General features: G+C 38.7%; 1 protein-coding gene across 1 annotated transcript in view; it reads left to right on the forward strand.

The window, feature by feature from the left end:
- The window catches only part of CEP85L (centrosomal protein 85 like), a 104,987-nt gene that overhangs the window by 32,836 nt on the left and 53,284 nt on the right, over positions 1–18,867 (forward strand). Inside the window, exon 3 of the mRNA XM_066547085.1 lies at positions 7,330–8,096. Coding sequence (XP_066403182.1) covers positions 7,330–8,096 — 767 coding nt within the window. The remainder of the gene's footprint in view (positions 1–7,329; positions 8,097–18,867) is intronic.

An 18,867-nucleotide genomic window follows, 5' to 3' on the forward strand; every position in this document is an offset into this window, starting at 1 on the left:
AAACAAGTTAATTCTTTTAAGACATACTTCTATCTTAACATGCTCAGTTTTCTCACCTAAAGAGATTTTTATATAAGTTAGGTTAGCCTTTCTCTTTACAGATTAATTTAGCAGATGGCCATTGCAGGCTTGGACCAGTAGCAGTCACAAATAACTTGTTTTCAGTGACTGATGTGGAGTGAAAATTTACTCTTGGGCTTACCTGCTGTTTGCTTTAGACTATTTGCTCAGATAAAATCTGTAAAATATTTTCTGCTTCAGTTAAATATCCCATGGTATTGTATTTGTCACTTTTCTTTTAATGAATCTAACATTCATTTTAATTCTCTAACATTGGCATCTGGAGTAATTGATTAGGGTAGGGAAAACAAGAATAGAATCTTGCAATAGTTGACTTTGCTGTAATTTATTCTTCTCTGCTGAATAATCTTTTCCTGTAAAACAAATTTTTCCTGCTGCTTTTTGAAATGTGTGCCTGTTTGTCAAAGCTGCCCTTGTTGCACAGGGCCAATGCCTCACTTCATTTTGGAGTGGCAGCATCTCACCTCTATACACTGCTACTTTCCTTTACAGTCCCTTGTTATATCATCTTCTGAATCTGGGTTTCATTTAAGTGAGCTAAGTTGACCCAGATCTGGCTCAAGAGTAGAAGTTACTAAATGTTTTCGAAGACGCTTCTCTTTTGGAGTTGTGGATTCCCCAGCTGAGTATTATTAGCCTAGATATTGCTGGGTAAATTGGCAGTTCACAGAAATATTAATAGGCAGTACTCTATCTTTTTTTTTTGTGTCCTGAAATACCAGTTCTGCTAGATCCCTTGGGCAAGACAGATCTACTTGGTGTGTATCTGGTATGTTGGGGGCTTAGGGGTTTTCTTTTTACTCTCTTCATATATATACCTAATGAGTATTCAGACCTCGGGTTTACTGTTCCACTCACATTCACTTGCCTTTTTGTGTTTGTTTGTGGAGTTTGTATTTGTTTTCCCCTATCAAAAACTGTTGCACTGCCTTGGTACAGTCTCCCTAAATTCAACCTTCACAAAACAAACTGTTGTTAGAAGTTTTTGTTAAGCTTCATTTGTTGAAACACATGTAAAATTTTATTATTTGACTCTTATAATTGGTACTGCCAAACAGCTAGTTTAAAGAAGTTTATTTTAAAGCAGAATGTGGATCATTTTACTCAATATTTTCTTGCACAAAAAAAAAAAAAAATCGAAACCCAAACCAGCTGTATAAGCCAGGGAAATGTGTATTAACTTTTAATGAGGAATGTTTTGGATGACAGGTCATTCTACCAGATGTATTTTAATGTCAGTTAGTACTGAGAACTTTGACCTCAAATCTGACTGCAGTGGCACATAGGAGTAAACTAACACTTTCTACAGAGCTTATCTCCTGTGTAGTGTCTTTTTAACTGATTGTGTAGGATCAGAAAAGCAAATCTTATATCTCTGTGTGCTTCATTTGGGTACTGATTTTGTTTTGATCACCCCTGTGCAATTCTCTGGGAAGATGCTCAGATTGCCTCATGTTATCTAAATTAAATGATGGAATTAAGAATCTTGGCTCTTGAAATGGGATGTGGAATGCAGAGATTGATTTGTAGTGCTAAGGTGAGATCATATGAAGGTGTGGCCCACTGTGTTACTTAGTTGTGTGTTCTTGCTGCTAGAATCTTTAGAACTTTGCTAATGAGGTTTTTGCCTGGTCTGCTATCTAGGAAGGTGTGGTGGCAACCTGATGTTAAGGTACAGGGATGACCTCTCAAGCATGGGACAACACTCTTTAAATAAATCAAAGCTGGTGAGTGTTGGCTGTGCCCTAATGAGACTTGATCAAAGAGCGTATTTGTGAAGACTATTTCAGTACCAGAAATACTACAGCTTAATACAAAGTAGTAGCTCCTCTATGGCACGTTCCTTGTCAGTACTGTGTGCTAGGGGAAATACTGTGTTTTCAGGTAAATCTAAGTGAAGCAAGCAAGGCAACCTTTTACGTGGTAAGATGAAAACAGGATGTGAATAATGTGAAAATAGTGAAGTACCAGTTATTTTCTTTGAGTGAGTATTTTTCATTTGCTCAGTGAGGAGGTATAATTTTCTCTTATTCAGTGACAATTTCTTTGTTAAGCTTTAATAAATTTTAGAACATACTTGTTTTTCACTCGCCCTTTTTTCGTATTGTTTGCAAATTGAGAGTGTTGTCCTCATTACTTACTTTGAGAATGATTGTTGCCTATCACTTCTCTGTCAAACAAGGGAGAAGGTGTGTTTGCCTCAAGGGTGTGGAAGAGAATGAGAAGTCATAGCTGGGGAAAAGCAAATTCATTAGCTGTAGAGGAGGAGGATAAGGAAGATGGACACCAAATGGCCAGGTCTTAATAAATTAATGGGATATGTCAAGCAAGTTTCTGTTCAAGTACGTTCATGTGTACATAGCATTCCCTTAGTTTGTAAGGGTGTCTAAGAAGCTGTTTGCCATTTGCTGGAACTCAGTGTTACCTCTGCAGTTCTTTCCTTGCATAAGTGTGGATGCCATCCTGGTACTTATGACTGCAGCTTTTACTCTTTCCAGCATGGCTTTTTACTCTACTTACTAAAAATCCTTGAAAATTGCCTTGTAGAATTTTTTGATATCTGTACATTGTAGGAGGCCTGTGAGGCTGTCCTACCATTTATTCCTTCTTCCATCTCTCTATTATAACATTCCTCAGGGATAGCAGCGTTATCAGTATTTCATCTGAAACAAAGTCCTAAAAGCAACGAAATTGCTTCAGTTTTTGAAAATCCCATCTCAACTTCAACCTTATAAGTTCACATTCATATTATTCAGCATTGTACTGTTCAAATTATTTGTGAATTATACAGCTTTTAAATTCCTTCACCTTTTAAAACTAGCGAGTTTTTAGGTACAACTTGCATTCCTTTGGTATGCAACACAGTAGATTACAGAAAATTCTGTACAATTAATGTGAAACAAAGTAGAACTGACTTGGAGTTTGCAACCCACATCTTATGTAAAAGAATTCTGATTGATACTGGCAGTACAGTGATGGTGATGGTGGAAGGCAGTGAACTTCCTTCTTTTTTCCAATTGACATTAATTGGACTTGCTTCTAAACACCACATGACTGTTTCTGCTTTGAAGGCATAGATGTTTTATTGGCAGTAGGTATTTTAGCATTTAATACTATTTAAAATTAACTTTAGTTAGTATTACGTTTTTTCTCCAGTAAGTTTTTTGTTAGTTACTCTTTTATATTTGTTCCTTGCTGTTCAAACACAGAACTCTATAAACAAATAATGTTTAGGAATTCTTTCTCACACAAAACTTGTTAAATGTCTGAACAGTTCCCTGCTTTTCTCCCACAGCTTTCTGTGATGCATGTTCTTATTTATTCTTTGGAAGAGAGTTATTTGCAGAGATTCCTTCCTTCATTCACCTCCTATTTTGACATAGTAAACGTGAAGTAGTATGAAAAAGGCCTTTAAAAAGAATGATGAAGAATTCTAGACATTACAAAAAAACCAAAAATAACAAAAAACCCCCAAGAAACCAACCAAGCCCAAACTGTTCCTGTGAGTGCTGCTGCACCTTGGAAAGGCATGCTTTTGCTTCCAGAGGATGATGAGTCAGTCTGCTTAGGACTTTTTACAAGAACTGGCCTCCTGCCTGGCCACTTTGAAATGTCTCATTTGGCTCATATGATTATCTCTGTTGCATTAAGGCCTGTGCAGTTTGTGAGTAGGTACGCAGGGAGGAACACACATGTAGCATCAATACTACTGTAGTGGCACATCATCCCAATGTCTTTGTCTTTCAACCAACTCCCAGGAGAGTTAGACACTTCTCTTGTTGAAAACAGCTGTTTTGGAGATTTATGGGAAGCACCCACATGCTTGCATGGTAGATGGAGGACCCATGGCTCCTTCAGTGCTATGCTGGATGCTGGAATTGTTTGTGGCCTCTTGCTGGGGTCCATGCAGTTAAGAGGTGGAGAACAGTTCAGAGGAACTGAGGTCCTATAATGAATTCAGAGCTTTTGTTCACTAAACCACAGCCAGATTCAAGACCTTAAATTTGTATAATGGAGGCTTGACTTCCCCTGTTTATCTTCTGCTCAGTTAGTAAGAATAGTTCAGTTTATTTTCATGGATTGGGGTAAACTATGTCAGTTGTTTTGGGGAGGTGGGTGGGAAGGAAGGACAGGAAGAGAAGGTCAGCTGCTTTTAATACTGATGTTTTTGTCCATGATCAGGGCATTCTAATTATACCCTGGATAAAATATCAAATTTCAAAGTCCTTCACACAAGGAAGGTTCACCACTTTTCAGCAGCATTAGCTACACATGCATCCTATAAACACATATATCAAATACATTTTGATTTTTATTAATATTGGGTAACTATGTTAGCTGATTACTCTACTATTGTTTGATAATATCTTATCTGGAATACTGAAGAATTTGTCAGAGGTGTATCTTATATGGGAGTTCTCATAGCACTGGTATAATTTTGCAGCTTAAGTTGTTTTTGAGGGTTACAGTGAACCTTTTCTGACTTGTGTGTTTTGACTGACTTTTGGGCGACAGATAAGGATTTTAAGTAGCTGCATGAGGGTGGTGTGTCTGGCCTGAGAAATAACTTCAGAGGTTTTTCTTCCAGTAATTTAAAAAGCATAGCACAGGAAAATGCAAATGAGTAGAAGGTGTCCATTAACTTGATATTGAGGAGTTTCTTTCTTCTACCCCTTTTTCAGAAGAAAGTGCCTGCTGTGCTCTCTCTTTGTGATTAGTTTTTATTGGGACTAAAATTGGTTCTGTTACATAGTATTTTCTATGCCAGATAAGCAGTAATTAAATATTTCAGAAGTGTAACACAAGATGGTAAGAAAGCCATATGAAATGTTCTTAATTTTTTATTCCATCTGCTGTTATTACATGGTAGAAATCTTGTAATGTGGTTTTAAAATAGCGTGCTTTCAATTCTCTTATTTATGTGGTTTTGGAAGTACTGGATCAGGTATTAAAATGTCATGCCTGTTAGAAAAGTACTCCTGGGAGTTTTGTGGTGGGCACCAGAAAAAAGTTATTAGGATAATTGAAAAGAAAAAGTTGTCATACAATCTTATTTCTGCTGAAAGGAAAAACAGTAGCATCTAGCTACTTTTTTATCCCCATGTCTCTTTCGGCTTTCATTAAAGAGAGCAGTTTTAAGCTTTGAAAGACTCTGGAGACACACAGGCTATGTTTGAGAGTGTTTGTAATCTTCAAATAAATGCCAGATCAGTGAAATAAACCCCAAGTAATCCCAAGGAGAGAGTGCTTTCAGGTCTGAACTGGCATTTGCATACCCCCACCTGTATGGAAGGGAAAAACCTGCTGCTTGGATAAAGTTGTCTTTGACAGGATTTGGCCAGATGGAGCTTATTCCTGTGACTAAAGAAGAAATAATATCTCTTAAGTTTCATGATTCTTTCTGTATTTTCTCCTATTTTAAATGAAATCTATTAATTTCCTGCTTTTTGTGTTGTGAGGTGTGTCCAAAGGCAGACTGGTTCTCTTTGCAGCCGAGCCTGCAGGCAAGGCAGACTTGAGCAATATGCTCTAAGAAAAAGTGTGAATTTTCTCATATGTTTCAGTGAGCGTTAATGGGAAGACTAATTAGGACAACTTGAAGCCAAAATTACCGTGTTTCTCTTTGAGACAAATTATTGGAGACATCCATTAGCTGTACTTGGATATAAGTGGCATTCTAAGTTCAAATCTGCTTGAAGAGTTTAGAATTGGAAGTCAAGACGTTTAAATCTTAACTCAAAATTAATTATTTTAAAATTAAATTTAGAAGAAGGAAAAATAAAAATCTACCACATATTAATAAGCTTGTAATCTAATAAATGAAGGAGATAAGGTATTTGTAAGTATTATTGGTTTTAATTTCAGTTTTAAAACCATGTATGTCTAATTTTAAGTCAGTATTTTAGATGGAAAATGCTATATTAAATACTATAATGTATTTTTTACTATTTTAAGTTTTACAGATACATATATACAGGATTTCTTTCACCTTTCTCTTGCAGATGTAATATTTCTACTCCTAGAAATCTGTATAGCCTAAAACATAGGTCAGTTCTTTTCGAATCCTAATACACTCTTATTTTCTTTGGATATGAAAAGGCCTGGGACAGTTGCCTTTGCTGGACTGACTTTGTGCTGTGTCAGATTCAGCTTCTGGGTAAGGTTCAGTACAAAGGTTAGTTTTCTTGGATGTTACAAAGCCAGCAGCCTCAAGCTGAGGAGTTACCTGTACAAGAGGAGAGGCATTTCTTTCTTCTGTGTATTTCCATCCCTGCTTTCCCTGAGGGTCTTTTCCTGAAGAAAAATACTGTAAGAAAAGTAACGAGAAAGAAGAGCCAAGAAATGCTGCAAATGAAAACAATTGGTCACCACCAGCTGTCTGTTCCCTGAGCAGCAGCCCCCCAAACCAGCCTTCCCCCAGTTTTATTGCTGAGCAGGGTGCTGTAGGATATAGAATATCCATTTGTTCAGCTGGGGTCAGCTCTTCCAGCTGCGTCCCCTCCCAGCTCCCTGTGTACCACCAGCCTCTTCATTGGTGGGGTGAGAAGCAGGAAAGGCCTTGATTATGTGTAAGGAGTGCTTAGCAGGCACCAAAATATCCCTAAATCACCAACACGGTCTCCAGAACAAATCCAAAACATAGCCCCATACCAGGTCCTGTGGAGGAAATGAACTCTTTCCAGCCAAACACAGCACAGGAAGCATATTTGGAAATCGGTGAGATCCAGAATGGATAACTCTGTCCAAGTGACCATTATTAAACTGGCTTGTCTACAGCACTGCCATTTTACCAAATGCATTTATTGAATTGTTCTGCCTTCAAAAAATGAGAAGAGAGGGGTGATGGAAGGAGAACGAGTCTTGGGGCTCCTGAGCACCTGTACTATTAGTGATATAGAAGCTCCTTAGCACACGTGGGGTGGGGGAGAAATCCATCCTGCCACCTTAAAGCTGGCAATGGTTTCTTTGGCTCACAGGCTGAGAATTCTATCTGAAGCTTCTGTTGCCAATGCTTAGTGAGCTTTTATTTTTGTTATCATGACACCTGAGCAAAATAAACTTGAAAATCTCACACTTTAATTAGTTTCTATTCTCATGGTTTAGAATGAGCTAGAAGGCCCTATTTTGTCAAGAAACCTCTTTCCTTCTATTTTGCATTTCACCTTGAATTTGATATTTTATCCTATCTGAACTAGTGTTAATGAGCTCTGTGTTGCACTTATTTATGTGACAAATTTCTCTTCACAGATCATTCAACTTCAAGTGGTACATCATCATTTAAGCCCAGCCGATCACTGGTTTCTATTCCCACTGCCCATGTGATGCTGTCTGGTGCCAGCTCTTCACTTTCCAAACACAGGGAAGCTTTCAAGTCTGATGGCTCAAAATGGAGTACAAGCTTTGTACGGTCAGGAGGGGGCAGAAATCAGGGAGCTCTGGACAATTCTCTTGACATGAAAGATGCAAGACCTGTAAGAAAATGGTCCTCCTTGTCTAAACTCAGCTCACCAAATAATTTCAGCCAAGATGGAAGTAGTCATTCGGTGGAATACAGGGCTGGTACGGACAAAGCTGTGCCACCTCAATTAAGGACAAATGGGCCAAGTTGTTTGCATGACAGCATGGAGTTGCTGAAGATTGAGGACAAAGAAGTGGGGAAAAAACGATCTTCTCTACTGGACTGCAAATACAAATTTGAAACGTGCAGCAAAGACGACTTTGTTTCGGATTCCCCAAGTAGGAGACACGCCTTAGACTTGACCTACAGTGCCTTACCTGAAAGCAAACCTGCGGCAGGCGGCTGCGAGGCTTTCGGGCAGAGATACGCGACCCTGGGACAGCAGGCTGTGAGCGGCGCTCCCATACAGCCGGCTGTGAGGACTCAGATGTGGCTCAAGGAGCAGCTGCGGGCAAATCCCCTGGACTGCAGGCCTGCCGAGGAGCCCTACGGTGTGCCTGCATGGCACATGCAGCAGCTTGAAGACTTCAGAGCGGCAGGTGACCAGCCCATGCAGGTAAGGCCAGAGCTTGGTGTTTGCTGCCATCATGTGGCATCCTGGGTTATACCTGAGGAGTAACAGGCAGTTTTTAATGAAACAGGAAGGGGAACAGGTCCTCCTGACCAGTATTTTAAGCTTTGGTTGTTGCTGTTGCTGCTTGTTTCTCAATATTCGTTGTTTGTTGGGTTTTCTTTTATTTCTGCTGTCTGCTTACAGTTTACTCTGGTTCATTGTGCCTGACTGCATGGGACTAACGTCTTCATGTGAGGCTGGGCTCGGGAAGAGTTCACCAAGTAGCCTTTTTAGTAGTTTTAGAGTAACTGTATAGTGGGGGAAATGTGAAGGTATTTTATCTGAAAGGGATTACAGAGTCTGCATTTATGCATTCAGCAAAATAAGAATGACTTTTGTGTCGTGCAAGGGTGAATGAATATTCAATCTCCTTATGCCTAGCACTTAAAAACGGAGTTCGGTTTGATATTACTGCTTATTTTTTAACTAATAAAAATCAACTAACAGTAGCCAACAAATCTGGTTTATTTTAATAAGTATGTGTGGTTGATGTATCATACCTGAAATATTTTTATATCGAGATTATCAAGCACATAGTTTTAAGATATATGCAACCCTTTCTAACATTGCAATTCACAGTCTTTGTTTCCAGCTCTTCCCCTAATGGGGAAGTACAGTTTGTGAAGGAAGGCAGTATTTAAAATCTACATGTTCATGTTTACGTGTGTAGTAAGTTTGGCTTGACTTGACAAAAAAAAAATCCCAATTTACAATAAATTTCTCTGAAAGGCATTTTAGGGTTAGACTAGGATATTAGCTCAGCAGAGATAATCTAGCAGTATGTTCAGATTTCCTCTTTTCTTCAGCCTGAAGTACACAAATGTAATTTAGAAAGAGTTGTGCTCAAGTGTTGTTGCTCCTTTTGTTGTATATTGAAGGAAAGAATAACAAGTTTAGAGATTGTTAACGGCCAGTTTTGCTCTTAATGGTGGTCTGATTTTGGTTTTTGGTGGTGTTTTGAGTTATTATGTTTTTATGGGGTTGTTTTTTGTTGTTTTTTTTTTCTTTTTTAACAGAAGAAAATTGAAGCCGATTAATATGGCCAAACAAATAGTAATCTCTAGGGGTTTGTCTAAAAACCTGACATTGTTACAGGTAGCCACCCGTTATTGCTGCAGAAGCCCTCATCTTTCTCTAAGCACTTCAAAGATTCTGATGCTGATAAATTCCCCAGGTAGGGAGCAGAGGCCGATGGGGTCCTCTCAGAACTGAAGTGACAGAGATGGGCTCAGTGCTGAGGCTGGGTCCAGGGCACTGCCAGCTGGACTCCAGGCAGCTGGCACCTGCTGGTGGCATTGAGGAGCACACAAAGGGTTTGGGAAGCAACAGCAGGGTACCATCAGGGAGCTTGGTCTATCCATTCATTCAAGTCTTCCCAAACACCTGAGATGGGTAGCTGGCTGCAGCCGCCAGTGGTGCTGTCTGTGAGATTTGTGATCAGGTTACTGTGCCTGGATTTAAATATACTGAATGACATAATGTTAAGGGTTGGAAGGGACCTTAAAGCTCATTTAATTCCACCCCCCTCTGCCATGGGCAGGGACACCACCCACTATACCAGGTGGCTCAAAGCCTTATCCAGCCTAGTCTTGGATACTGCCAAGGTTGGAGCATCTGCAACTTCCCTGAGCAACCTGTTTCTGTGTCTTCCCACCCTCACAGTAAAAAATTTCTTCCTAATATCCAGCCTTGAATTTCCCCTTTTTCAATTTGTACCCGTTACTCCATATCCTATCACTGCAGTTCCTGTGAAGGAGCTCCAGCAGGCCCCCTTCAGATACTGCATGGTTGCTATGAGATTTCCACTCAACCTTCTCTTCTCCAGACTGAACAGCCCCACCTTCCTCAGCCTGTTTTCACAGGAACAGTGCTCCAGTCCTCTTACCAATTTTGTGGCCTCCTTTGGACTTGCTCCAACAGTTCCACATTCTTCTTTATGCTGGGGATACCAGACCTGTATGGAGTACTCCAGATGGTGTTTCACAAGTGTTATTTACTTATTTACTTTATTTAGGCATAGATCTCTTCATCATCTTATATGTGCCTTTAAAGGCGCTTTGTTTAGGATTGGTATTTTAGAAATTTTTTTTGTTTAGATCAAAAGGACTCCCAGCTTTTGTCCTTCAGGTCTCAGAAGTGCTTTCTCCCTCTGATCATGTTTACGTACATATGAAGGCAAAGTTAAATGTTTGAAACAGATGAAGCCCTGTATGTGTTATTACAATTACTCAAAAGCTTTCATCCATGCAGGCATTGCTACTGAGCTGTGTTTGGAGGACAGAGCCAGCAGGGGGAACACAAGCATTATTTATCTTTGGCTTCAGTTCACAAACAGTGCTGCACCTTTCCAGGTTTTTGAGATTTGATATTTTGCCTAAAACTGGATTGTTTTGTTTTGTGGGGTGTTTTTTTGTGGGTGTTTGGTTGGTTGGTTGGTTTTTTGGGTTTTGTTGGGATTTTTTTGTTTTTGTTTTTTTTTACCTGTAACTTCTACATCTCTGTGGAGGAAATTCCTTATGCCCTTAGCAAGTGCTTCCATTGGCATGACCTGGAATCATATTGCTGGGCCTTGAAATGGGATCTGTTCTATGTCCTCAAGTGAGATGTGGTTGTGAAGTAGGACCCAGTGAAGGTTAAAGTGTGTGCAAGAGCAGTGAGCCTTTGGGCTCTTAGAAACATCCCTTGCCCTCCTGTCTTTCTGACAGAGGTTATGCCTGTAAGGAGGAGAGATGCCAGAAGCAATGAAAAAATGAGAATGATTCTTCCTGTCTTGACACCTGTTTTTTAAAGAAGCCTCAGCATCATTCTGCTGTGGCCTTTTTTTAGAGATCACATGTACCTGGGAACTGGTATTTTATCATTTCTGAGAAACCAAGAAAACTGCAATCCCAAGTGAAATATATATCTAAGAGATAGAGTAGAAGGCATAAGAGGAAGCTGATGATTTATAAAAAGGGCAAAACCCATAGCTCTATGTATTTTTTAATTATTCTTTTCCTTTGAGGATTACTTCTGCTTTTTTGCTTTTAATATGTATATATCCTGATGGAAATGTAGTGGTTTTTCTACGACTGAAAAAAAATCAGTTTATCATTATTTTTCTTTAAAACTACTATTGCCAAGAACAGAAAATACAACAAACTTTACTTTTAACTGTTAATCTAGGGCAGCTTTGTGTATCTTTAAGATAGCTGAACTCTTCTTCCAGGCTATCACTAATGAAGTAAGAATAGACAGCAGCAATTTTCTGAGTTGATTTTGGGGACTGATGGTTCAGGAACAGTTTAATAATACTCAGTAAAAATAAGTTTTTATGTCCTCACAGACTAGTATAGACAGTTGACTATAGAAAATGCTAATTCACAATTAATTTTTGTAAAATCAGAGGAGCTTTCTATTTGTTTACTCTAAAGACTAATGGAAAGTATAATCTAACACCCCTCAAAAGCTGTTCCAAGGTTAATTACTTTCAAGCTTAAGATTCTCTGCTTCCTTAGTAGTCTGAAGTTGACTGAACTCAGTGGTATTTCTTATACTTTGCTTTCCAAATTATAAAGCCTGTCATGTGGCTTTTCCATTCCAATTGTAAACCATGGATTGTAAAGTAAAATTTCCTGTGCGTTGTAAGGGAAGCTCAGAGTGTTGGGTAGAAGACCTACAGCTGCATTGTGATTGTCCTTCAGGATGTGGTCAGGTTTGCAACTGCAGAAAATGTGCTGTGGAACAGCAGAATGCCTCTTAGAGAAGGTGCATCCTTCAGCTGTGGGTGTGATGTTTGTACATTTCAGAAAGAAATCTCCAAGGAGAACCTGCTCTTTGGTTATTGTGTAACATTGTGGAATTGCATCTGGAAATTCATTTCCTTAGCTAATGTGAGCTATTTAATGTATGCTTTTTGAAAATAAACATTCTCCTATGCATTTCCTAGGAACAGATTTTAAAAGTTCTTCAGTGTATGGAGTTCAGTTTATGCACTGAAACAAAGAAATATTGCTTTAATGAAAACAGTTTCCATGCAGAATTTATATTTCACCATATACTTGTTTAATTGTTTTCAATATACAGCTGATCTTTGAATAATGAAATGTGTGATAAGGACTGTATTAAGAGAAAAAAACTGCTTATAATACACCACATTTCCCATGTACTGAACTTGGAGGCCATAAAATCTAAATTAAAAAGCTCTACGTTTTCAAGCAATGGCATTTCAAAATTTTCAAGCAAAAGCAATTAAAAGTCTGATCCTATTATATATCCTATTATCTGAATGCATGTAGGTACATGCTATGTCCTAGTTCCAAAATTTAGATTTAAAATGAAAGCATGCCTTTAAAATTGTTGGAGATCATATAATAAGAAGGAGAGCTTCATAAGATTGCATATCTACATATTAACTTTGTCTGGTGTTGCAAGCATCACAATATGAATCTCTTTATTCCAGTGTACAGAGCATCTGTATGATTTCTGCATGGTGTGCTAAATAGTGTCAGAATATTGCAGAGATAATAGATAGAAATTACTTAAGTGCATCTTTTCCCTTTAATGTACCAGGTTTAGTGGGGTTTTTAATGAGGAAAACACTGGATTGATCACACCATGTATATAAAAATTGCTGGAAATTAAGTTTTAATGTACTGAGAAGTTTAGAGTTATTAGAACAATTTTTGTTGCAAAGCAGAAAAGGAGGAAAGTAAACTGCATGCATATCTAAAAATTGGTAAACAAAGCTGTAAAAGTTTAATTGAAAGAAAAGTCATAACGTTTGTCAGATAGCATTGTTGCCACATAGAATTTTATTCTTAAATGTCAACTCAAAGATAGGGTTTTTTTACAATTCTCTCAGATCAGAAAATTAAAATTATTAATAACAATATTTTTCCTATATCACATTTTGATGAAATGATACTTTTCAGGAATAGGAAAGTTTTCAACATGAGGGATTATCACTTTTAGCTAGCAGAGTGAACTCCTTTAATGTAAGCCATAACTAAGCTTTTGACGGTCTGTTCCTTTTGGTGTGAAGTTGGTAGCCCAGCAAATGGGATTCCATTCATTACAAGGTGCTTGTAGGTTCAGTCTGGAGCGCAGCAAATGATTGGAAAGCAAACTTGGACTGTGCTTGATTGCAAAAAGAGTCTTGGCATTGGTTAGCTGATAACTTTGCCAGCTTTATATGTCATCTCTGGAAAATGCTTCAGTTTCAGCAGTGTATTTCAGCATTTGTTGAGGATTCTGTCATGTTCGTTGCTGGTTGAGAGAAAACTACTGGGATTGTGTCTGGGCATTGTTTCTCCATGCTCTGACAGCAAAGTTTCTCACAGACTTCCTTGGTATTTAATTTTCGATCTGGAAATACGTGCTCGTTGGTGGCAGTAGGCTCATCTTCCTCAATTTATTAAAAAGGAATATGTGATTTCATTGTTTTGTCAGGGCCAACTGATGTCACAGTGGTTTCCCTAGGATAGGGAAACTTCTGAATATAGAGAAGGTCATATAGACAATAAGCTTTGAGTAGTCCCAAGCAGTGAATAACCATTTTGTTGGGAAAACTGTTCTTATTCTGCTTTGGGCTAGAGTGGGTTTCCTGTTTGTTACAGTGGTTTTGGTGTGCTTTGAACCATCTACGTCAAGCATCAACAGGAATTTCCTAAAACAAAACTATGTAACCATTACCACATATATCTCTGGTATATAAATTTACGGATTTTTTTAAAGCAGAATATTTCAAGATTATAAAAATAAATGATTGCTTATTGTGATGTAGCTGTGCAATGTTTTCTGCTTTAAATGCAAACAGATTGGAATTCATACTTCTATAACTATCAGCTTCAAAAAACTGTAGGTATGTAGTTTGCAGAAGCCATTATGCAAGAACCAAATGGTTATTGCACATATTTCAGAGCAGGTGAGAAAAAAGCTTTTGTTTTAACTATCTGTGCTGCTCTAGGCCATTGTGCTGCTTTGGCTGGGGCAGAGGCAATTTCCTTCATCATAGCTACACTTTGTACTTATACCAATCCATAGTCCCATGCTAACTACTATACCATGAAGAAAATTACCTTTATTCCAGATAAAACCAGCACGCTAATGCTCTGTAAGCTTTGGAGCAGGTAGCATAGAGTGGAATGGGGATACTTACTAATGGCAGGACTTCCTTAAGCTTTCGGGTTTGCTGGGCATGCTGCCTTTTCCTGTGAAAAGTCTGTTCATAGATCCAGTTTAGTTGAGTCTCCTGCAGATAACTGAATAACAGCAGTGATCATATGGAAGTTCTGGGTGTGAACATGAATAGATCAGCTCTGTAATACACTCAGCACTCAGCAGTATATGTGTTGAATCAGGGATGTGCTGTTGGCAGTAGGAAGCTGGAGCTGGAGCCTCCCCCATCCATAAAACAACATCTGCCTCTTATGCATGTGTGTTAATATGCATATCTATGGCAATAAATTTACTGTACAATATATATTTTTTGGTTTATGCTTGGTGGTTCTTGTGCTTGGTTCCTGTGTTTCACTTGGGAAAGTGAGATGCTAAGAGAAAGTTGTTTGGCTCCAGTGTGATATATGAAAATCTGCTTCTGGTCCCCTCCTTTCCCAGCACTTCTCATGTTTTTAGCTCTACCTTCTGGAAAATCATTCCAACAGAAGTGTGCTCTTGTTGGTCACTCTCCTTCCCAGGAGCCTGTGGGAAAAGTACATCACTCTGTAAAGAGCCACAAAAGAAGGTCCTGTAAGGAGTTTTTGCTGCATTCCTAGAGGTGAGGACAGGCTATGGACTGATGATGGCACTGGCAAGTAACAAGTGGTCTGTCAAATACGGCTGCAGGGCTCCCACACTGCTCACTTGACCTGTGCATAAGTGGTAAATCCTCTTTCTGAGGCTGGAGTGCATCCTGGGTTTGTGCAGCTGTGCCTACTGCTGGTGTATGTGCTGGTGCTAAGGGTCTCCTGGCCAGAGTTATGATAACCCTGGGTAATGGCCCTTTGTTTTTCAGTTGTTTTGACAGGTGCTTCTTTTGATATGCTGGTTAACAGAAGGCTTCTGGCTTTTGAGGTGTTGCAGTGAACCACAGGTGGTCAAAAAAAGCCAAAATAATAATAATAATAATAATGTTTTCATATTTGACCTTCACTTATTCCCACCTCTGCTACTGCAAGCTGCATTTCAGGGATATCTTTGTTTCCATTTACAGCATCTGTGCTTTTCTCTCCACAGGTAGTTTGATGTGTGCTGTCAACTCAAAGCTGGCATTTTGGTTTGCCTTCTTGCTGTCATTTCCCATTAAGTATATGTTCTACAGAAATCCCATTTTAAAAATTTGATTTCTGCTGTCCCCTTTTTGCAGAAGTTCTGTTCCTTGAGTGTTGCAAATAATTTGTAGATCTTTAAATAACAATCAGCTGTAGCAATGAGAACCTACAATAGCTGCCGATGCATTGCTGGGTTTCTTCGGGTACTCAGTGAGGCTGTAGGTGCTTTCTTCACTCAGTGGCAGGTGCACAGCTTGTGCACAGCTCTTAGGATTGCTTTCTGATAAATTTGGGGTGTGAACACATTCTCTGTAACTGTCAGATACTTCAGCCTCTGCAGACTTCACATACTTACATTCAGGTAGTCTAAAGTGTCTACATTATCATTGCAAAATCCACAGGGCGAAATCTGAGAAGGAAGCAGAGCCTTGCAGAGGTTCACATCAGCTTCACAAGGATAAATGCAAGCACTAGGACCAAGACAATGAGCAGAAAGTTAAGTAGCAGGTTGAGACCCCTGTTGTTGGCAAGATCCATAATGTGCATCAGTCTGCCCTCTTGTGCCTGCAGCAGACTCTTAATTGTAGCTTAGGGCTGCTCCTTCATTAGTAAGCTGTGTAGGTTCACATGAATTTCATTGTGTCCATAGCTCTTCCCCTGATTTTTAGTTTCTGCCACTTAAGAAAAAAATGGTATGCTTAAAATAGCTAGTTGTTTGGTTTTTTTCTGGAAAAGTATTCTGGATGCTCCTACAAGCCTTTTTTTCTCAAATACCTTAAAAATAAAATTAAATAAAATTAAGGTTAATGATAACTTTCATTCCAGTACTGAAGAATTTCTGAAAAACTAATAATTGGAGGAAGGACTTGAATTTTCTTACACAGTTTGGCACTTCACTGACTTTATCAATGTGTATGGTACTTCCCAGGCCCATCAAATTTTCAGAAGAATGAATGTTCTCAAGACTTGGTCTCTTTCAGCAACAGACTGTTGAAAATTTACTTCTAAAATACCTCTGTGGGTGAAACACTGCTCTGCCCCCTGCTTTCTTATCTGGGAAAAGTGTCTGTTAAGAGAAATATTTCCTACCCTTCTAGGGTTTGGCATCGTGCACTGCAGCCACGTTTAGCTGGCAATGTGCTTTCTAAGGCCCACTGCAGTCTTGCAAATGCCTTACCAAGAATCTGGATTGAGCTGGCAGAGGATGTGTCCTTAGTGCTTTTAATAGCACATATGCAATTACTTATTTTAAGATAGAATTAATAACTTAACTATTGGGGTTTATTTATAGAAATATATATACATGAGTGAAAGGAATATATAAACCCACTTAACCCTAATACTGCCAACAGTTGCCAAAACTTGCTTTTAATAATCAGCTACATTTTTAGGGAATAGCACAAGAGGGCAGTATTTTATAGTTTTTCATCTTATACAAAGATGTAACTTCTGGCATAATTTTGCCTTTAAAGAAAGAAAAAGCTTATAAAACAATCAATTATATATTACTACAGTAAATATAGTGTTAATTAACTTAAATTACCAGGGTTCTTACTGAGGGTAGCATCAGTTCTTAAAAGAATCCTTATAAATATGTTCTGGGTTTTGGTTTGTTTGTTTCTTCTTTTTTTTCCCCACTTTTTATCAGGGAGGTCAAAGCTAAAAGGATTACATTTGTGGTTAAATAACACATCTCTGGATCTTGCAGGATTTCACACAAAAAATTTCCAATTGTATTCTCCTAGGCACTATTCATTAATAGTCATACAAATACAGGTATCTGGTCTGTAATCTATAGTGTGTTTATATGCTTCCAAATATAAATGGGAACACTCTTTAAATGAATGTGTTCAATTACTCTGCTCTAATTTTGGTAGAGAGGATATAAGTAAAGTATGTTTCAGCATACATTAAAAAGTGTAACCATTTTTTATGATTATTGTTCTGTCTGTATCCCAGAATGGATAAGGTTGGAGGGGACTACCATCTTCCTGCTCAAGCAGGGTCATCCTAGAGCACATGGCACAGGATTGTGTCCAGGTGGTGTCTGAACATCTCCCAAGAGGGAGACTCCACAGCCTCTCTGGGCAACCTGTTCCAGTGCACAGTCACCTGCACTAAAGAAGTTCTTCCTCACATTCACATGGAACTTCCTGTGCATCAGTTTCTGCCCATTGCCTCTTGTCCTGTTGCTTGGCACCACCCAGCAGAGCCTGGCTCCATCCTCTTGGCACCCCTTTCAGACAGACATTGATAAGGTCCCTTCAGTGACTTCTTCTGGAGGCTGAACAGGCCCAGCTCCCTCAGACTTCGCTCTTAACAGAAGTACTCCTCCAGTGCCTTAATGATCTTTGTAATCCTCTGCTGGACCTGCTGCAGGAGCTCCCTGTCTCTCTTGTACTGAGGAGCCCAGAACTGGACATGGCACTCCAGCCTCACCAGGGTGGAGTAGAGGGGCAGGGTCATCTCCCTTGCCCTGCTGGGAATGCTCTTCCGAATGAGATACCCCTGGCCTACTTGTACCATTGGCCATTGGTGTAATTGTAGCAAAACTTACATACAAATTTTTTGTCCAGGGGGGTGACAAACATTTTGTGCGTGTCGTGTGAATAATTTTGTTTAAGGCTGTTTTACTCTTGTCTGTCCAATGAGTGGTTCAGTTCTTATAGGAAGGGAAGTTGTTGCTAAATTGATGTAGAACAGTTATTAAAGAAATGCAAGCATCTGCTGCCTTCTAAAACACCTTCTGACTGGTCTTGGTCCGAGCAAAGTTTCAATTTTTAAATGGGTCATGTTTTCACATGGAGAATAATATCAACTATTCAATTATTAAATCAATTGTTGTATCATTTTTTGCTGAGGAGCTGGCTGAGGAAACACATCTTTAAAACCAGCTTATTATGGTTCCTGATTCAGCTCCTTCCCGGTATAAAATTGTCATGGAAGTTGGTAATTTTTTTTTTGGAGGAAGAGTAATACCAGATTGTTGCCTGTTTAGCTGTCTTTATTCACTACTGGTGTGTAAAATGACCTTAGGAAAAAGATTTAGGCTTGGGTGGAGTGGAGCAGAGAACTAAAAATGTAATCCAAGCTATGTGCTGTACATGTTTGCTATTTTTATTATGACTCATAAAAGTGCTAAACTTTTTGATTACATTTGCAGAAAATTAATTAGGAATAGTTACAAGCACTAGCTACATGTAAGTGACCTGGACATTGCAAAATAGTCAAGACTACTCCTGAAAACCAAAGCAGAATAAATAGAGATTTAGAGAATTAGAAAGCTATGTGATGACTAGCTTCTTTTCACATAACTCTAATAAGTAAGTAATAGAATGGATGCTTCTTTCTAAACAATTGGATATATTTTATGCATTACTATTTTTCAAGCAGTCCTTTCATTAAATAAAAATACCGTAGCTATTATTTTTAAAGCTTGATAAGTCTACAAAGAAGATTGTATT

This window comes from Molothrus aeneus, chromosome 3 (genome assembly GCF_037042795.1).
Source record: "Molothrus aeneus isolate 106 chromosome 3, BPBGC_Maene_1.0, whole genome shotgun sequence".
NCBI lineage: Eukaryota > Metazoa > Chordata > Aves > Passeriformes > Icteridae > Molothrus > Molothrus aeneus.